The 19837-nt window shown below is 47.3% G+C and overlaps 2 protein-coding genes across 6 annotated transcripts in view; one reads left to right on the top strand and one right to left on the bottom strand.

The window, feature by feature from the left end:
- The window catches only part of RADIL (Rap associating with DIL domain), a 40963-nt gene extending 39346 nt beyond the window's left edge, over positions 1-1617 (top strand). For all 4 annotated transcript variants that reach the window (XM_088148000.1, XM_088147999.1, XM_025173361.2 and 1 more), the window contains one exon: positions 574-1617. In XM_088148000.1, coding sequence (XP_088004126.1) covers positions 574-682 — 109 coding nt within the window. In that variant the 3' untranslated portion in view covers positions 683-1617. The remainder of the gene's footprint in view (positions 1-573) is intronic.
- A 1077-nt stretch (positions 1618-2694) lies between these two features.
- AP5Z1 (adaptor related protein complex 5 subunit zeta 1) lies at positions 2695-19625 on the bottom strand. Of its 2 annotated transcripts, none has more exons than XM_007438480.4 (17): positions 19472-19625; positions 17379-17516; positions 16804-16987; positions 16008-16152; positions 14322-14431; positions 12497-12665; positions 11057-11197; positions 10750-10787; positions 10513-10675; positions 9580-9758; positions 8170-8312; positions 7627-7773; positions 7422-7536; positions 6591-6688; positions 5634-5766; positions 5084-5298; positions 2695-4641 (listed from the first exon to the last, which is right to left on the bottom strand). In XM_007438480.4, exons 1-17 carry the CDS (start codon positions 19510-19512, stop codon positions 4380-4382), a joined length of 2421 nt encoding a protein of 806 aa, XP_007438542.2. In that variant the 5' UTR covers positions 19513-19625; the 3' UTR covers positions 2695-4379. The 2 variants fall into 2 exon arrangements, with proteins under 2 accessions (XP_007438542.2, XP_025029127.2); XM_025173359.2 differs by having other exon boundaries at positions 7422-7533.
- Between the last annotated feature and the right edge of the window lie 212 nt (positions 19626-19837).

Raw genomic sequence — 19837 nt, 5'->3', positions numbered from 1 at the left:
ACGTTGCTTAATTCAATTTTCAAGATACAATGGTTAGACCCTCTACCAAAGGGAGGGGGGAAAAAGTCTCATGGCCATGTAAAGATTAACAAATGCATTATTGCAAGTGGATTGCCATCCAGAAAAGTAATTAATCTGTTAGTGGTTTTGCCGTGAAAGATTAACACAGCTACCTCTCTGGAAAAACTTTTATACATGGGGAAAGGTTGCTCTGCGTCTTAAACCTTGAAGCTTTATTTTTATTTGTGAATTGTTAGCCCATGTTTTCAAGCACACTTTTGCATTAGATGGGCTAGAAACTTCAAAAAGATCAGCGCTACGGCTCAAGCCGCATGTTTTGGTCAAGGGAGAATTCAGGTCTTGTTCGCGCCCAAGGGAAGGCTGCGCGTGCAGACAGATCGCAGATCTTAATATTCCAGAGAGAACTTGCAGATTTCTGGAGCACTTAATTTGTGGAGCCCCATCCTACATTTAGCGACCCATCATAAATGATGAAAAACTCAGGGGAGAAGTGCTGTATGGCCAAAGGAGCTCATGTTTCGCTCATCCTTTTTAGCTTTTCTTCTCTTTCAGCGCTGTAGACCTCATCCGATCTGGGGGAAAGAAACTGTGTTTCCTGGTAGCCAAGTCCGATCTGGAGGTTGCCAAGAAGATCAGCTATAGTTCTTCTCCTTCTCCATAAAAACTGGTCACAAGCGCCCTTCTGTACTCATCGACTGTTGAACGTGTTGCAAGGGTAACAGAGTAAGCTGGTAGGAGCAGCAGTTGCCACACCTGGGAAGTTCAAAATGTTGCCTGGAGTTGCAATTGGTCAATAGGGGTGTGTGTGGGGAGGGGGACACAGTGCCATGGTCTTCTGAGATCCAGAGGTTTTCCACTAAGTGCCCCAGCATCAATTGCAAAGCATTTTTCAAGAGGACAGAAACACTGATCTTCTAGCAACTACCAGGTACTGGGGTTTGGAACAAGCCAAGCCCACCTCCGCTTTGTTTTACAGCGACGAATTCAGTCTGTGTCACACAGTCCTTTAACACAAAGCTTGCACTGACCTCAAATGGTCATTCTGGACCTGCTCCTGCAAAGAAGTTCATTGGTTACAGATATCTTGGTTGGCCCTCTGGACCAACCTGTGTTTGTTGCAACTACTGGTCAAATGAATGGACTTTAAGGGTACAGTATTGGGTTGGTGGGTTTCCATCACACCTGACTGGGAAGCCCTGGAGCTTTCAACTTTGCCACGAGTCTTGCTTTTCCCCTAATGGTCTCTGCATTCAGCTCAGAATGGTCTTTGTCTGGAACCAGCTGCCTGCTGTGGGGTGTGGAAATCAAATCAGGACATTTTAACTAGGTTTGGGAAATAATAATTGCATGCCGGTAACCAAAGATGGATGCTTTATTAAAAAAAACACACCCCTCCCTTGTTAAGGAACAAGAGTACGCTGCTGTGTACATAAGGGAAGGTGGGCTATTAAAAAAAAAAAAAGGGTGGTTCTCTCTTGCAAATGCGGCCAGCTCACATGCAGGATTTCCACCTTTGGGTCATTCATGTGATAAATTGAAAACAATATCGGGTATAGCTCTGGAAAGGAACGTTACAGGAATGCCTGGTCATGATTAGAGGGTCAGATGAAGACACCTTCCGGGTGATCATTCTTAGCTTAGCCTACCTCAGAGGGTTTTTCAGTAGAGCTGTCATATCTGGGCTGCAACCAGCCAGATGAACACTAGATGGCAGCAGATACCCAGAACACACAAAATCTCTGCTGCCATCCAGTGGCTGTCCAGAGATGCAGCAGTCAAGAAAACCATCTGATGTCTGCCTGTACAGAACTCTTAAAGGGGCAGTGCCTCTATCCATTAGCATAACCCACCATTAGAAGACTGTCTGTTCTACTCCGGCCAAGACATTCCATTTTGGGACTTCTGGCAGACAGAACTCACTTATGAGCTTCGCCAGAGTCTGAAAGACCAGCGGCCAACGCCTAGGCAGGTGATGACATTCAAGTATGACTAGACTCAAATTCAAATATTTTCCTCTTAGGAACATCAGATGGTTTGAATTGCTGAGGACCGACAGCCAAGAGGATTGCTCAGCTCTTCCAACCATCACTGGATGCCAAGAGCAACAATCCGTGAGCTGCAACTTTGTCAAGGCCATGCTGCCCTCTGGTGGGCTGCTCAGTCCCACTGCAATCAGAAGGGGAGGACAGAGGAGGATTTCCAGCCCAAAGACAGATGGGATTTGTGGCCAGTAGCTGTGCTGCAAAAATAACTCCTCAAATAAAGTGGATTTTCATTCCTTAGCTACCTAATACCTTCCCTCCCATCTGCCACAGACTGCAGGAAAGTAGACAATTAAGATCATGGTATCCTGTTTCCTCCCCAGTTCCTGTAAACCCAACAGTTCGAAAACTCACATGAGTAGATAAATGGGTACTCTCACTCTGGTGGGAGGAAAAGTGCTGGTGGCGCCTTGCAAAAAGGAGTCGGGAGCAGTTGCCGGTAAGCGTGAAAAACCGTGCGCGCCCGAAAAGGGCGCGAAGCAACGGAAACCCCGCCTCCTGCGCTCGCCAGCTGGGCTCTGCCCTAGGAAGGAGGCTCTGGCAAACCACTTCTGAAACAATTGCCTTGAAAACCGCAAGGACTCGTCCAAGCAGTCACTGCAGAGTCAGTAACGACTGAGCGCAGATTAAAAAAAAAAAAAAAAATAGTTCCCCAACCTTGGTGCTATCCAGATGCTTTAGTTTTAAAATGCCAACGTTTTCAGGATCAAGGGATCAGTGCTATCTGGGGAATTCTTGGGAATTGGCAATCCAACTGGATTGGATTGGATTGGAGGGGGCCTAGGTTGGGGGAGGCTGGAAGAGTAGTCTTAACTCGATCTGAAAGGTGGGAAGTCGTGGACAACAGAAGTGGCTGAGAGATCCTGCTCAAAACAGCAAATTCAGGTGGTGTCTGCACTTAAAAAGACACGTAGAAGTGGATGGCAAGACTGAGGTGGTGGGGGCAACCTCTCCAAATTTGCTGGATTTTTTCCCCCAGCCCTTTCCTGTACTTCAGCTAAGCCAAGGGTTGTTTTGTTCTATGCTAATATCAAGTTCTTTGCAGGACTGCAACCAATAGTCCATCTCTTCTGTTTGTCTCCAACAACAAATACTCAGCAGTATCTACAGGTAGTCCCCAGTTTAGGAACGAGTTCCGTTCCCAAAGTCTGTCCTTAAGTCGAATTGTACATAAGCTGGAACAGTATTATGGTATAATACTGTATAAGCTGTATTGTGAACTCGAACCATTGTGTATTTAACTCGAATCATTGTGTATTTAACTCGAATTTTGCTACAACAGGTTCCATTCTTAACTATGGGTTGTCTGTAACCCGGGTGTTCTTAACCCGGGGACTCCCTGTGGCTCTTCCATCCTTCCTGAACCACAAATCCCCTCCCTTCACAGCTCTGGTGCTATTGACAAAGCGGTAAACAAGATCCATAGAGTCAACCGATCGATCATAAACTTGCCTCCCAGGATTCTGCTCACCCCGAGAAACAGCAGACGTGTTACCATTGTCCAGGCAAATTTCACAACCATTTCCTGAAAACTGAAGGGGGAAATAGAGGTTGCCAGTTCCTTTTCCACAGAATGAGAATCTTTGGCTTGTAAAGAGCTAAGGGCGACCGCCTTCCCATGCTCGTATTTCTTCATCTGCTCTGCATCTTGGAGGTGGGTGGGGAATGTATATAGTTGTAATGTGGCAAAGGACGTTAGGTGGGTGAATTCCAACTGCTACCTTCTGTGATGAAGAATGTGATGAAGTAAAGGGAGAACGTAATGCATCGCTGTGTTCAAGTCTGTGCTTCCAAACCCATTTAAGGGGTGGGGGTGGGGTGGAGACAAGGAATAACCAGTTGGGACTAACCTACCGTATTGTTATAGTCAGGCATGGAATGAGAGACCCATCTTTTATCTGGACCCAGATCAACTCAGAAGGGGGAGGGAAGCTGGTCCTTGAGGGATCATACAGCGTTTGCTCTTCTCCCCTCGCTACTGGGAATCCAGAGGCCAACTCTCCCAGAGGTGGACCTGGGAGGCTTCTTCCTTGGGCCAGCTCCTTCCCAAGGTCACTAATCAGTGAAGGACACTTTGTTCGTTTAACCCAGCTAAAGCTAGAGGAGGATGCGTATACTATTAATGCTTTTAATAAACTAAGGTGCAAGATGTACCGATGCAGGGAACGCGTGCCATCAATGGTAAAGACACCCAAGGATGCTGGGGGACGGTGAAGAAGGGCCTTAAGAGTCCTCAGAAATGGAGAAGGCACAAGCAAGATCTACCCCCACCAGGAAGAGACCCTTAATATCATTAGGTTTGTCTTGAGGGCTTCCTCACCCAGGAACAGATCCAGTTCCTCCTTCCAAAAGCTGGCTGGTCATCTTCATGGCAAGCAGCAAAGGGATGTGGGTCTCCCGGTGACGTTGGTCCTCGGACGATGGCCTTAGCACAAACTGAGCCACGCTGGGCATTTTCAGTAAGTTCGTCAGTTCTGTAGCCCGGGATAGGATCGCTTCCACATCTTCAGCGCTGTACCCAGAGGAAACGGCTGGGGTCTGGATAAATATCTTCATCTTAGACAGGAAGAGAGAAACTCTGCATGGAGGCCAAAACAAACAAAGTCATTTTGAACGAAGAGCATGGGTTTATAGAATCAGTACTGGTGTGGGAGCAGGAATTCTGGCAAAAGACACAGGAAGCTGTTTTATTCTAAAGCAGGTGACTTTGATCATGTTCCCCCAGATGTTAGTGGAATTCCAATGTCCATCATCTTCAGCAGGAGCGATGGGGATTGGAGTTCTATTATGGCTGGAAGGTTACAAGTTTCCACACATGGAGATAACTCCATGGTATTCTCAAGACTGGAAATAGATTGGCAAAGATCTTAGGTCTTCCAGGCCTTGATATCCGAGAACCCGGAGTTTAAATCTGGGAATGTGATGCATGCATCTGAACCCACATAATGCTGCCCTAGAGATCAAGAGCTGTGTCCCTGCAAGCAAATGAGGTAGAGAGGCTCCTCAGAGCCCATTCAAACCTGGGGATCAGGTCCTGGCTGCGAGATGCTAGCTTGGTCAATGCAGTCATGAGGACCGCAATCACACGGGGGGAGTACTTGGGGATGTTAGCTGAGGGTCGCAGCTGGGTGATCTCGAAGAGCATGGCTTCCAGAACTTCAAAGAAGGTGTTGATCTGCTCCACCGTGCACCTTTTATCATGCGACACTGATGCATATTCACCAATGGCCCAGACCTAGAGGAAAACATGACCGACAAGGAAGGATGGTCCATTCAGGCCTCCTTTCTCACTTGAAGGGCTAGAAACAGTAAGGCAACTACTCGTGGGGTTGACCAGCTGTGGCTGAATTGCAACTGTTCAATGGTCCAGGCTGGCAGGATAGAAATGGAATACAATCACCAGCACCGCCACTCCCAGCTGCCTCCATCAACAGGGAGGGAGGCTGGAAGTCATAGTTCTGCAGGATCAGAAAAATCACTAAATTCAAGGATGACTTTAGCTTCCTTATGGAAAAGGGCTAGAGGACATTTGGGGGCCCCACTCTCTGGGACGTGCAGCTATCGCCTTACCACGTGAGTGAAGAGGTCCTCCTTGGTTTGAATGTTGGAAACTGTTCCCGAAAACTCCAGAAGCTGCTTGGACAGGTCCATGACCGAGGAGGGGTGCTGCTTACATAACACCTGAAGCTGGGAACTCATCACTCTGCCAGGTAAAGCGAGACATTGAGAAAGGGAGGATCCTCCCCAAAGAGAGGCAGGGAGTTCTTGCCTGAGGGTCCAGCAGAGGACAAAAATGAGCTCCAGTTTCTGAAGACGCTTCCAGCAGAAGCCTGTCTGGGCTGATCTGTCTAAAGCTCCCGTCTCATCAGGGATGCATCCAGCTGCTACCCTGGATGGCCTTACCCTTCAGACACAGGGCAATACTTTCAAGAGGACGCTGGTGATGAAATCGGTGCCACTTAGCAATGAGGATGTCGGACTGGGGAGAGCCAGGTGCATATCTCCCCTCAGCTTGTGGGCCAGTCTATCACTCTGAGCCCAACCTACATCACAGGGTTGTGAGGGTGGGGATCATATCAGAAGGGGGAGGACTGTGGGCACCACTGCAGAGAACCATAAACCTTTGGAAAAAACCCAATAAAGAAACGAAACAACAGAGGCTGCTTCTGTTGCCCAACAAGAAAATTGGGCCAACAAACAATTGCCCAACAAGAAAAAGTTTTAATTAAAAAATAAATAAATCTAGGGCAGGGGTGACCAGCTTGTGTCACGCAGGACTTTGCATTGCTACCAGGCTGAAAATGATGCATTTCTGCCCTGCTCTGGGGTCCCCATTTCTGCTGTAAACTTCCTCTATTCTGGTGTTTCTCAACCTCAGCAACTTTAAGATGTGTGGACTTCAACTCCCAGAATCCCCCCAGCCAGCATGCTGGCTGGGGGGATTCTGGGAGTTGAAGTCCACACATCTTAAAGTTGCTGAGGTTGAGAAACATTGCTCTATTCTGATTTAGAAGGGCTTCTGCTCACCTGAATACCTCTGCCTTGAACCACGGGATCTCATAAAGCTGGTCACTCCTTTCCAGGGCTGCCAAAGTCAGTTTGTTGGCAAGAACGTCATCTGCAAACTAGAGAAGAAACTCAAAAGAATCCTGGAATCGTCCTGTTCATTTTTTTCATTGAGTAATAACAATTACAACACATTTTAGCACCCTTTTTCTTTGACTGTCTCTTTCCTGTTTTGACTGGTAAAATAAAAACAAGGAGTTAAAAAGGTCTAAAAAAAAAAAAAGTCTTGGGGCAACTCTCCTGTAGACCCTGTGTTTGCCTTTCATCAGAGCTTACCCCGGATTGTTGCAGGAAACCTGATTAAGGTCTTGAATGTATCCCACGGTTTGCTCTCTTAAGTGCTGCGGCTATTTTGAAAATATTTTTCAAAATATTTGAATATATCCCACGGTTTGCTCTCTTAAGTGCTGCAGTTATTTTGCAAAAGAGGGACAGAGGACCTGAGACTGTGATTTGCAAGCCACAATTGGGATTCCTTCGCTATTGCTTACCTTGTGGCTAAGCATTATGACTAAGGCTGATGTTTAATTAAAAAGCCACAATGCTGCAGATGTTGTCTGGCACACCCAAGTAAACAAACCATGAATATTGATTCCTGGTGTGTTCCAAGGGATGAAATGCTGGGCTTGGACCAGGAAAATCTGAGTTCAAATCAGGTCGTTTTTATCTGATGTGGCCAGCAATTATCCAACTGGAATGCTACGGCCTTGGCTGACGATGCGCCTCAAGCCATTCTAGGGAAAACCTTCTTGAACCACGTGGAGATGGGCCACCCTGGAGAAGAAATCTTACCTTGGACACCGACCTGAAGAAGAGCTGCAGTAAGACTGGGACGCTTTGGGCACATTGCCCGACACGAGGGTTACTGGCCATGGATCCCAAAAGCTGCCGGAGAGGAGTCAGCCTGCTGACAATCAAGCAACACGAGCCACGGTTCACAACACGAGGCTGTGTAAATTAGCCGCATCCAATAAAAAGGACTCGATCTCAACGATACCTGCCAGGGTCACCGGGAGTGGACTCAACCCGCAGGAGATAATGGAAGAGGCCCCTGTATTGTGGGTGGCGGAAGGCTTCCAGGCACGTGACGGGCTTTGAAGTTGGATCCGTGGTGGACCTCTCAGATAGGGGGGTCAGAACAGACCTAGTGAGAGATTTGAGAGAATACAGCCACATATACGCAAGCCTTGTGAGTTGTAACATCCACTAAAAGATGCACAGACAAAGAATTTGGAGATAAGACCACAGTGGGGCAACCTACTGCCCTCCAGATATTGCGCAACTTCAACTTCCAGCACCCCAACCAATGGTGGGATGCTGGAAAGGGTAGTTCAACAACATCTGGAGGACCACTGCAACGGTCAGTCAGTCCCTTCCCCGCATCCTCTGAAGCTTGTCTGTGCATCTTGGTTTGCCACTTCTCACAAAAAGCTTTGCCCCATTCAGTCCACCAGTCCCTAGACGTGGATTACAGGAAACTCCTTTTCTCTTACAAGAACCAGAATGGAAATTAATTTTTGACTGGTGGCATCCACGTTACCTCAGCTGGGTGTCCAGTGCAGCTGTTAAACAAGGGAGATCAAGCAGCAAGTGGAAGATCTCCAAGGCATTATCTGGGCTGAGCAGGGCTGGTAAAAGATCTATGTATTCAACAATCAGGGCTGGGCTATTCCACGCCAGGAGCTGCAAAGGGAAGCAACATGAACAGCCGTGAATGGGATCGATTTCTTAGAAGATCTCAAGAGAACCTTGCCCTGAGAAGAAAGCAGAGCGGATCCAAAGAAACAGACAAGGAAAAAATCCCCAACGGGAGTTCTCTCCACCCCCGTGTGCAATGCTGCCTATTGCTTGCATCAGCTTTGCCAAGCTTGTCCCTTCAGAGGTGCTGGGAAGACTCCCATCTTCCCCAGCATACCCAGTCCCTTGGGCAAGGCATGCTGTCTGCCACAGAGCTACATCCTTCCCTCAAATACAGGTAGTCCTCAACTTATGACTACAACTGGAACTGGAACTTCTGTCGCTAAGCGATGTGGTCATTAAGTGAGTCGTGCCTGATTTTACGACCTTTTTTGCTGCAATTGTTAAACAATTCACTTCAGTCATTAAGTGAATCATGCGGGCATTAAGGGAATCCAGTTTCCATCATTGACTTTGCTTGTTGGAAGCCCCCTGGGAAGATCGCAAATGGCAATCATGTGACCCCGGGATGCTGCAACCGTTGTAAATACATGCCAGACCGTGGGGATGCTGCAACAGTCATAAGCATCAGGACAAGTCACAAGTCACTTTTTCAACACCACTGTAACTTTGAAAGGTCGTTAAATGATTGGTCATAAGTTGAGGACCACGTGTAACAAAGTTCAGAGATGGAAGATTGAATTTGCTGTAATGTATCCAGCAGCTAAACTTTCTGTCAGGAAATACTGGAATTCCAACAGGGGAAGATAAGGGAAAGCAAACGTTTTCTACAAAACAGCTTGCAAAGAATGTCCAGTCTTCTGCCAAAGGAAGAATGGCTGCAACGGAAGGCAGAAAGCAAGAGAAATGGTCCAACATTCCCATCTCAGCCGCCTGCTACAAAACAGGCAACTTTGCAGGGAAGGCAAACTGGGCAGAGCAAGGAGGAAAAGCAATAGGTCTGGGCGGAGCCAGGACTTTCTGCTTCTCCTTGAGTTTTCAAGGTGTTAAAACTTGATTAAGACTATGAAAACTTTGCTAACGTTTGAGTGCATTTCCCAGGCCAAAATCATGGTAAACCACGCTGCCAGTTTTTTGGCAACTCCGACGTTTTCCGGGGTTCTTGCAGAAATCGGGAAGTTACGTGACCTCCGATGGTGGCAAGGGCATCCACAGGAGATGCGTGTGTGTTAAAACTGGCAAGCACCTCCTGCGGACGCCCCTGTAGGGGGGCCAGAAGTTCACAAGGCCAGAAGGGCCAGGTGCCCCGTACCTTGAATAGATTGGGGGTGCTCTGTTGGAAGACACTGAAATTCTCAGTAAAAAGTCTAGCATTCTGCCGGCAGAACTGGAGAAATTCATAGGCCAGGATGAGGTTGTGAAAAAGCTGAGCAGGAACTTTGCTGAAGAGATGCCGGTAAACAGCTTCGGAGTCCACAGCTGCTGTCTCACCTGGGTGGCAAAGAAATGCTTTAAATAAGGTAGTCCTCGCTTAACAACCACAATAGGGACCGGATAATTGGTTCTTAAGCTGGGCGGTTGTTAAGCGAATTGGACCTGATTTTACAACCTGCTTTATGGCGGTCATTAAGTGAATCACTGTGGTTAAGTGAGTCACATGGTCATTAAGCGAATCACATGGTTCCCCATTGATTTTGCTTGCTGGAAGCCATCTGAGAAGGTCACAAATGGCAATCACATGACCCCGGAATGCTGCAACCATCATAAGTGTAAGCTGGTGGCCAAACGCCTGGATCGTGATCATGTGACACTGGGGGTGCTGGGAAGGTCATAATTTTGGGCACCAGTTGTAAGTCACTTAACACCGCTGTAACTTTGAATGGCCACTAAATGAATGGTTGCTAAGCGAGGACTACCTGTACCTATGCAGCTCTGGACCAGGCCGAATTGGACTGCAAGCCCCTGCTAAGGCTGATGCCAGAAGTGGGCAACCTGAAAGCCACCCCCTCTTTTTTGCAGCACATGCTCTGCCCCTCAAACCTGGCAAAGCATCAAATCGCAGCCATGAAATGTTTTGCTTAACCCTTAACAATAAAAAAAAAAGAGAGAGAGAGAGAGATGTGGAGTTTTAAACCCCACTCCAAAAAATGAAAAATTGCAAAAAGGGGTCAAAGATTTTTTTTTTTAAGTTTTAAAAAGAGGCCCTGAGCTGCAAGGTTGGAAAAACCCCACCTTCCTGACTCACTGTGGTTCAGAAAAAACTGGGCAATGGGGATCAGCACGCGGGCATAAGAAAGATCCCCGCTGATCCGGCCGTGGAGGTTTTTCAGGCAGGAGAGTGAGCGGTAAACATAAGAGGAGTCTTGCCGGCAGATGATGTCCATCACGGTGACGGCTTCCACAAGACACTGGAAGGGGAAGAGAGCCAGAAGTCAAGCCCTGGCTCCTCTAAACCAGAGCCCTATCTCTCGGCGATACTTACAGCTTTCTGCAGCTCCGCATCTGCTTTCTTCAGAGCCCCTGATGGACAAAATTAACTGAGTTCAGATTCCTGATTGCCAGGATGGGGAACCCTTGGCGCCAGGATCAAATCCTGCCTGCTATTTTCACGCAGCTTACCCAAAACAAGCGTGGCGGGTGATTTCGCAAGGCGGCAAACCCTAACCCATTTGGATCCTAACCGCTGCTCAGCGGCAGGAAGAGCGGGATATAGATTTGCTAAGTTGCCAACTCCACCCACCATCAGTTCTGGCCCCTGCCCCCCCCCCCAGGAAAAGGGGTATGCTCACGGCGATTGCTCTGCTCCAGAAGCCGCTGGCAGTACTCAAATGCCTTTTCCCTCAAGCGTTCCCTCGGTGGGAGGAGCCGACTCGAAGTGGACGTGACGGAGACCATCGATACTAGAGACCCGTCCACCTCTGACTTGTCGTCTGTAAGAGAAGAGACAAGACGGGGCAGAACGAAGTGTGCCTTGGTGCTGGATGGGCCACACGAGGTGAACGAGAGGGATTCAAATGGAAGGAGGAACTTCCTATGACCCACGTGTGGAGATTTAGCTCCATCTCAAAACTAAGGTGAGGGGGTTGAAAGCTCAGCCTCAGAAAAGCGGACCCTCCCCAACCTTCTTAGGTGAGTCACTAGTGGCATTTTTGACAACCTATCTCCAGGAGAAGACTATTCTAGAGACCCAGGTTGAAGTCTACCCTTGACCAGGAAAGCTCCATGGGTGACTTTGGGTTGGTCACCTCTCAATCTACTTCAGAGGGTTGTTGCAGGGGAAAAACAGGAGGAACAACAGCTACATCGCCTTAAGCTCCTGTGTGAAATAGACATAGGAATGACGTGTGTGCAGGAGTGCAATGGGCCATCCTCAGTGTCACTCTACTGGTCCCTGCACTGCAAGTGACTGAATGACCTGCCCGTATTCCAATCAGGGTTCAAGCAGCCCCTGGAGGAACTATTAAGCAAAACAAGCCCATGCTCAGGGCCCCAAGGGAAGGGGGGCACCACAGAGTCTTTCCCCCCAACGATTACGCCCTTAACTCTTTCACTGCCACTCAACATTAGTTGAATTTTTTGTAATGGTTCTTATCTGCCTTGTTCGACGTTAATCTACATTGTTAAAAAAAGGTTTTCTTTGGCAGAGTGAGGGACTGTGGTGTATGATTTATTCTTGGCTCTTATATATTTTAATTTTCGCAGAGTTGTAATTGTAATTGTTTTTATTCTGTTCTTAATTTTGCTCGCCGCCCAGTGTCACTTGTCTGAGATGGGCAGCTGTACGAATTGATTCAATCAATCGATCAAGTTTAAAAGTCTGGTTTTGAAGGTGCAGTCAGATACTATGTTTGTTTCCGTCTCATGGTATGAGAGCTTTGCTTCCATTGAGGAGCACCACTGTTGGGCTATGCATCAGTTAGCCCTAATCCACACCTGGGATCTAGCCTAAGCTCCTATCTGCAGAACAAAAAAGTCAGAGGAATAAATCATCCAGAGAGACAACAGACAACCTCATCAGTCTCACTGACTTTGCTTGTGGCTTCTGGACCTGGTCTGGGAGCTCCTAGAGGAGAGAACGCAAATCATATATATATATTTTCAATTCCCAGTTTTTCCCAGCGTTTCGACAGGAGGGCCCATCTTATCTTGGAACACCAAGTCCAAATCCTCCCGTGGATGTGGAAACGCACATTTCTCTTCCACTGCAGGGTCCCCAGAAAAGCCCTCACCTGAATTTGGATTGCTTGTTCCGTCACTCCCGTAGCACAAGAGCCATTTCCGCAGCATGGAAAAAGCCTGCATGTTGAGCCACTGGTCCTCGGTGTAATTCTGGCCCACTGAGAGCACGGTGAAAAAGTCGGTGGCCACCGTGCCATCTACCTCAGTGATGGGGCCGGGCTGGGAGAAAGGCAAAAGGCAGGTTAAACTGTAGGATTTCAGGAGCTTATCAAGAGGCCGGGACTATAGCTCCAGGTTTAAATGCAAGGTTTCCCCACCGTCTGGCAGAAAAAGGCAGATTCAGGCCTGCAAATCTAAAAGCTCTGTAGGATCAAACTGAAATCATCAAGTGCAGAATCCTGATTCACAGAGCCGCCTCTGAGAAAGGCACAAGAATTTCTGGGCCGTGTTCTTTGTCCCTAGCGTGTAACAAACAGAGGTACCCTTTTTAGCTTTTAACTGTTAATTCTGCTTTTCTCTCTTGCTACTGTGCACGTTCCCAGGCTGCCTCTCAGCAGTATAAAAATCCCATTATCTCTCCTGCTCTTTGGTTATCTTTTTTTTCTAAACTAAAAAGGCCTCAAGCTTCAAACAGCTGTGTTGCTCCTTGTGACTTTTAAAAGAGTTTTGCATTTTCACCCACTCTTTCCTCTATATCTGATTCCTGCCCATTCAAAGGCTTGGGGCAGGAACTCAAGCCCAGTGAAGCAAAAATACGATGTCAGCAGTAGGTAACAATTTTTGGTTAGACTCACTCTCTCTTCCCTACCACTCTTTTACAGACATATTTATGCTGGCTCTCTCATACACATGTCCCCAGGGGACAGAATAGTCTTGAAGCTGAAAAAGGTGGTGGTGGGGGGAATATCTCAGCTTTTGGACAATGCATGCCAGCTGCAAAGGATGTTAATCTTTGTGCTGGTGACTGATACATGCAATTGGTGTGCAAAAAAAAAAAGGGGTGGGGAAAGAAAAAAAATCAAAGGGGACTACAGGTAGTCCCCAGTTTAAGAACGAGTTCCGTTCCCAAGGTCTGTCCTTAAGTCGAATGTGTACATAAGCCGGAACAGTATTAATATCATATAAGTAGTATTGTGTAATGAACTGGAACCATTGTGTATTTAACTCGAATCATTGTGTATTTAACTCGAATTTTGCTACAATAGGCTCTGTTCTTAACTATCTGTAAGACAATCATCTGAAAATCTGCATTTTTAACCCGGGGACTACCTGTATTTCATTAGTTCTGCTTAGTTTGTTTTCCCACTCCGAACATTTGATGGCCTTGTAAAACATTACAGCTATTTCCCAGAAGAAGAAGAAAGTAGCTGCGTTTTTTTAATTAAAAGATCCCCTTCCTCAACCACCTTGAGCTAACCTCCTGTGTTTTTCAGAGTCCTGCATTCCTGTCCAACTCTCGATATCCCATCAACTCCCACCCTCCCCCACGATCCTTTACATCAGCTTTTCTCAACCCAGGCACCCTTAGACATGGGATCCAGCTTCCAGAATGTTTCAACTTTCAGACGGTATGGCCTTTGCTGAGAATTTTCCTATTTTTGGAGGGGACCCAGGGTGGGACTTGCAATCCAACATGTCCATGTACACCCAAACAGAGGGACATTTACATGAGACACTAAACCTAACTACGGTTAACAAAACATAATTCACAGATTTACACCAAAGCTATATCCCACCAAATAGCCCATATTAGAGTTCCTAACACACCTCCACATACACACCGAACCACAAACTACCCAAGCGCGCTTTGACTTTGACCCAACTCCAGCCGTGCAAAGCAATCTAGGGGTGAGCCCCTACAGCGTGGTTGAATACCTGTCTGGCTCTGGGGTTGAAAAAGCCACCGGTCGCTGGGGACGCTCCTTGCTGGAGGCTGGCGTACCGCAGCCAGTCCACCATCCTTTTGCTGAGCAGGTTGATCTGGTCTAGGGACCCAAAACAAAGATGCAACTAAAGAGGCTGCAAGCTGTATTGGCAACTCTAATGTTTTCTACCAGACAACTCATAGTCCAAACGTCCCACTGCACCCCCTCAACCAAAGTCTGACTGATAAGGGTGCTTAATGTAAGAATCATTAAGTAAACATCAGCTTAGCCCTGGGACGGAAAACGGGGTGAGAAGGAAACTCAAGATTGTCCCGCCTTGATTCAGTTTGGTATAAGAGAGGGCAAAGTCTGACAGGTTTTCAGGATTCTGTTAATATATCCTATATTAATAGAGTTCCAGCGGTCCTTGTGTTATCGATCAGTTCTGCGATCTGGCCTACATCGAGGGGCTGACAATATGCCAGCCCAAATTCACCTCGCAGCTGCTTCTGCCTGTGTTATTTGGAGGGAAGAAAATATTACCTGAATTGTATTAGGGAACCAAAGAGACTAATCTTCTCCCTAAAACCCAAGCTGAGATGAAGCCAACAGAGTGGGTTGAACTTTGGGTCTGTGCACTTAGTGGGGTCACATTCATCAGGCTTTAAATCTCTAGGTAGCCTTGGCTGATCTAGAAAGCTAAGCAGGTCAACCTTGTTACTCCATGGTGAAGGACCTGCCTGAAGGGTCCTAGTCCTGCAGCCTAGATCACAAAGTTGAAAAGAAACACCCTGATAGAAAGCAGTGCCCAGTCTCTTGTCCAGAAAACAGCATGGTGATGTCCATGTCAGTCAGCTGGAGATGAGCTCAACCCAAAGGTGACTTTTACTTTTTAAGTTCATCAGGAAGTAACCAACAGCCCCCAATGGACTCAGCCCCCTGAAACAGCAGACGGGGGCCCTGCTTATCCAAATCTCCTTGACTTTTCCTCTTTTATATCAATGTGTGTTTTGCAACCACCTCCACTAGAAGCTACCATTTTTACCTTTTCCTCAAATTCTGTGCCCCTCTCCCCCACCTATCCCATCTTTACTGTTAGAATTTTGTGTTGTTTCACCATGGCTGAGGAGAATGAGTAACACTGATTCCATGACTTAAATCTATTGTTTTCAGTGGGAACTAAAGTCAATGAACTTAGTCTGGATCCAACTTGCAGTGATGAATCTTGGCTAAAATGTGGGATGTAGCCATAAACAAACTTTGGTCCTATTTCAAGTCCTACTTCACTTCTTTTATTTCAGTTTCTGCTGGGTAAAAGAAATCTGTTGCCCATAAGATCTATGCAATAGTTTTGTGCCTGTTACCACCTCATCCTGTTCCTGCAAAGGATCTTCCTTGGTGTAGACGTAGCCTGCAGAAGCGATCATCACTCAGCTTCTAAAAGATCACTTCTGCGCAACTGTTTCTTAGTTATTTTAACTAAACCAAGGCAGCTATACTATAATGTTTACTGATTTCCTGAGCCTCACTGCACAATTAGGCATTGTGACAGATCAAGGTATTTTAGCAACAAGTCTTACAAACTCCAGCCTATATGCCCTATTGTCAAGGAGTATGAGAACCATACGGCAGAGCAAATATTCAGAATCCTTCATCATGCTAAATTGCGTAATGGTTTTAGAATTCATATATTCACCTTCGTTAAGGCTCAGCGGTGCAGAACTGATGACTTTTGACAAGAGGGGGAGAAGAAGCCGTGCATTCTGGTCTTCAGGAAGTCTGCCTTCCAGAATTTTCATCACATACTGCCCCATAGCTTCAACAGTTCTCTTTTTATTGGGCTTTGGATAAAGCAGTTATTCCATAGTCAACAGCAGAAGTGAATAAAGTCAGTCGGAAAGCTATCTGAATTCTGGAAACGTATTTTATTGCTTGTGTGCCTACTTAAAAACCCTAATGCAATGCTTCTCAACCTCAGCAACTTTAAGGTGGGTGGACTTCAACTCCCAGAATTCCCCAGCCAGCATGGCTGGCTGGGGAATTCTGGGAGTTGAAGTCCACCCACCTTAAAGTTGCTGAGGTTGAGAAACACTGCCCTAATGCAAGAGAGCCTCTAGTTTTTGTGGATTTCCAGAATTTGCAAAATATCCACTCCCACCACATGGGGGAGCTTAAAGAAAGCATTAAGAACATTCATCCAGCAACTGCTTTTATCATGTCCAAAATCTAACCCGGCCAGAGGTCAAGAGCAAAACAATTGTAAAACTGTAGCCTCCCCCCCCTGCAAAAAAGAAACAGCAATATTTTATTGTGCAATATTGATTACTGTTTGGCTGTTTGAATCTTGATTACATATGGTAGGACAGTATGGACATCTGGAGCCGCCTTGATGGATTACGAGCCATCAAGTCGTTTCCGACTCCTAGCCATCACACAGACAGACAATATTGAAAAAAGTGCATTAAAAATAATAATAAAAATGCCTTGCTTACTTGGGGTTGCACGATGGAGAAAGCTAAGCTCAAGAGCTTGGGATCCCGGAATTTATCCCAAGGCAGAGATAAATTCTCACAAAATATCTCTCTCAATATGGCACTGCAAAGTATCTGTACTTGCTCGGGAGATTTTGGTAGGTACAGGGTTGTCTGCAGGAGCTGAACAACTTTGCCCTCCAATCTATAAAAAAAGCCATCCAAATAAAGAACCCACCAGAAAAAGGAAGTTTAAAATAATAGCAATGCTTAAACAATATACCATCAACTTGATATTTTCCCGTAAAAATCTCCCCAACAAAAGGCATTTCTGGATCTAATTACAATTGCCATGCCTTCATTGTATTCTCGATTTTTCCCCATTGTTCTGTACAACAAATTCCTGATTTCTGATGCCTGTCTTAATTCAATGAGTATGTCATTTCGTTTTTTTTTTTAAAATTATGCTGCAGAGATACTGAAAAAAGGCTACTTTCTTCCACAAAAGACAAAAATAAACAATTAGCAAATTGGATTAGGAAAATAAATTCCACAAAGAACAATGCATGTTATATTCAGTGCTTGTTCTCACTCACTTCCGACTATATTTGGTGGCCGAGACAATAAGAAATAGTCTTCGCAAGGAATCAATCGTTTCATTTCCAAAGTCTTGATTTTGGAGGAAGGCTGAGATCCGAGAAGTGAATTTTTTAAGTTCGTCATCCTGGATCTCTCTAACAGGAAAGATGAATATACAAGTTAAGAAATGCCATGTTTGATAAAACTCAAAGTCAGGTTTTTGCCAAACACCCCACGCTGGTTGAGTGACAAAAGGTTTCATAGCAAAACACATAGAGGGCCAAGAAAAGATGCTAGCTTGTTCCCAACAGTTCCAGTTGGTTGATTTTAATTAGCAGGAAGACCATGGTACTGATGACTCTAGAGATTGTCAGGCCCAGCCCAAGAACAACAGTGAAACAGTCCAGTTGAGTTAAGTTCCTTTATTTGCTTACACCTTATAGGCAGGATCTTGCCAGACTCAATCTATATTACTGCAACTAGTGGATCTACCCTGGGAGATTCTAGGGAGTGGCTGTCCTGAACCTCTTCTGCTTCCCACGCTCCTGCTCCGGACTGTGTTGTCCCTTGTCTCTCTGCCCTTCCTGGAATGCACCCCCTCCTTCCTGATAGCCTTGATCTCTCACACCACCCTTCGTAGATACATCCCACCACATCGAGATTAGATAGACTCCAAGTACAGGGCCAAACCTATTTAACAGACCGAAGGCAACGGTCTGTTCTCCAGAAGGGAGAAGATGCTCTTTAGAACTTCAGGTCACCAACCAAATTGTACAACCTCCGTACGTCACGCGCTCTGTTGCTATCCGCCACAGAGATACACTTCTAGTCAGACTAGTAAGCAGGTGACCATTGGAGGCAGAGGAAGAAAATATCGAAAGATGGCCAGAAGGCTTCATATAGGCCGGAGGACAACCTATACCTTGCACGCCACAGTTGAAGCAGGATAGCACGTTTCACCCCAATGGATGCTAACATGGGAAGCAGCATGGAACAAATTATTGGCTGGAGGCAAATCTGGCTCCCTTTACAATGCACGGCATTCCCTGCTGAGCTAGGTTAGAGGGATCGGTGGCTTGACTCGATGAAAAGAAGCGCTTTTTATTTTTACTTCATTGTTAAAATCCATCTAGTTTGGATTTCCTCAGCTGATTTAATCTGTTAAAGCAGTTGAAGGGCTTTAGTTTTTTTTTTAAAAAGCATCATTAGGAGAGAAATGAAAAACCATCAAGACAGACTCGAAGGCGCACGCGCCCACATGCACGCGTGCTCCCCCAGAACAAACCTTGTTACCAGAAACTAGGAAGTGTTTTATGTATTTATATATATGTTTTTAATGTCTGTTGTGAGTCGCCCAGAGTTCCCCCTTTGGGGGGAGATGGGCGGCTGAGAAATTTAATAAATAAAATAAAAATAAATACTGTAAGTGGTCCCAGCCCCCTAGCACCACCCCGAGAAGCCCAACACAGAGAAACGGAGCGAGGAGCAAGCATTATACTGGGAATTGTTTTAAAGCGGCCGCTCCCCTTCGCGGAATACGCAAGGGACAACTTCCGCGGCTGCCCCCAAGAACCGCCAGGCGCGAAGGGCGATCCTGCGGCCCCTTAAACCAGCTTAGCCGGTCCCCCCGGCGCCGTTGCCTCCGCAGGGCCGCCCCCTCCAGCCTGGGGGGCTGCGTTTGCACGGCGCCCTTCCTTCGGATTAAACCGCGCCGCTTCCTCCGCGGAGCCACGTTCCTGCCGGGGAAAGCCTGCCCGGCCGGCTTGCCACGCGGGGGCTGCGTCCCGCCGCCCCTGCACAAGCTGGGGGGGGCGCCACCCCCGTGGCTGGCTACTGCCTGGCTTAGCCAGCCGGGCAAACTCGGTTCCTGCTTGGGGGGGGGGGGCCAAGCCAGAAAGTGGGGGCGCTGAGCCGCGAGGCTGAGCCCCTTGGGCGAAGGCAGGGGGGAGCTGATGGGGCCCCCGGGCGGGCGGTCCGGCGGAGCTCAGGCAGCCAGGAAGATCAGGACAAGCCAGGATGAATCAAGGGAGCCCTCATAAGCCAGCAAGCAGACAGAAGCTGGCTTATGCCCCCTTCCTCCTCCTCCTCCTCTCCCTCCGCTTTCTCCTACCTGGCCTGCCGCAGCAAGCTTCCCGTCCCCGCTGAGCACATCCCACCCTTCTCCCTCCCCGGATCCGAGGCTACTCGGGGGGAGGAGGAAAAACCCGAGAAGAGCCCCCAACGCCCGGGGGCGGCTTTCACGCCCAGCGAAAGCCGCTTCTGCGCATGCGCGCAGGTCCTGCCCTAAAACCCGCCCGGGCTGAGCGCAAGGTTCCTGGTTCCAGCGTTCCGGGTGACGTTGGGCGCGGGACGTCGCGCTGCTTTGCAAAGGAAGGGGAGAGCTGGAAGAGGGGTGGGAGGAAAAAAAGGAGGGAGGAAAATGACTACAGCAGGCGAGCAGGTTGAAGCAGGGCATTGCATGCAGGGCTCTTCCAGT

The sequence above is a fragment of the Python bivittatus genome, unplaced genomic scaffold (assembly GCF_059951505.1).
Source record: "Python bivittatus isolate LINGU-HERP-01145 unplaced genomic scaffold, Pbiv_v1 ctg000560_np1212, whole genome shotgun sequence".
Classification (NCBI taxonomy): Eukaryota; Metazoa; Chordata; class Lepidosauria; order Squamata; family Pythonidae; genus Python; species Python bivittatus.
This window is presented reverse-complemented; position numbering and strand designations above follow the sequence as displayed.

Excerpts from the sequence above, each read along its gene's own strand:
- AP5Z1 (XM_007438480.4), bottom strand. The coding sequence starts at position 19,512 with ATGTGCTCAGCGGGGACGGGAAGCTTGCTGCGGCAGGCCAG. Across the intron at positions 16,988-17,378 it reads GCCACCAAATATAGTCGGAA|ATTGGAGGGCAAAGTTGTTC; the intron begins GTGAGTGAGAAC and ends CTTTTTTTATAG. Across the intron at positions 10,676-10,749 it reads ATGCGGAGCTGCAGAAAGCT|TGTCTTGTGGAAGCCGTCAC; the intron begins GTAAGTATCGCC and ends TTCCCCTTCCAG.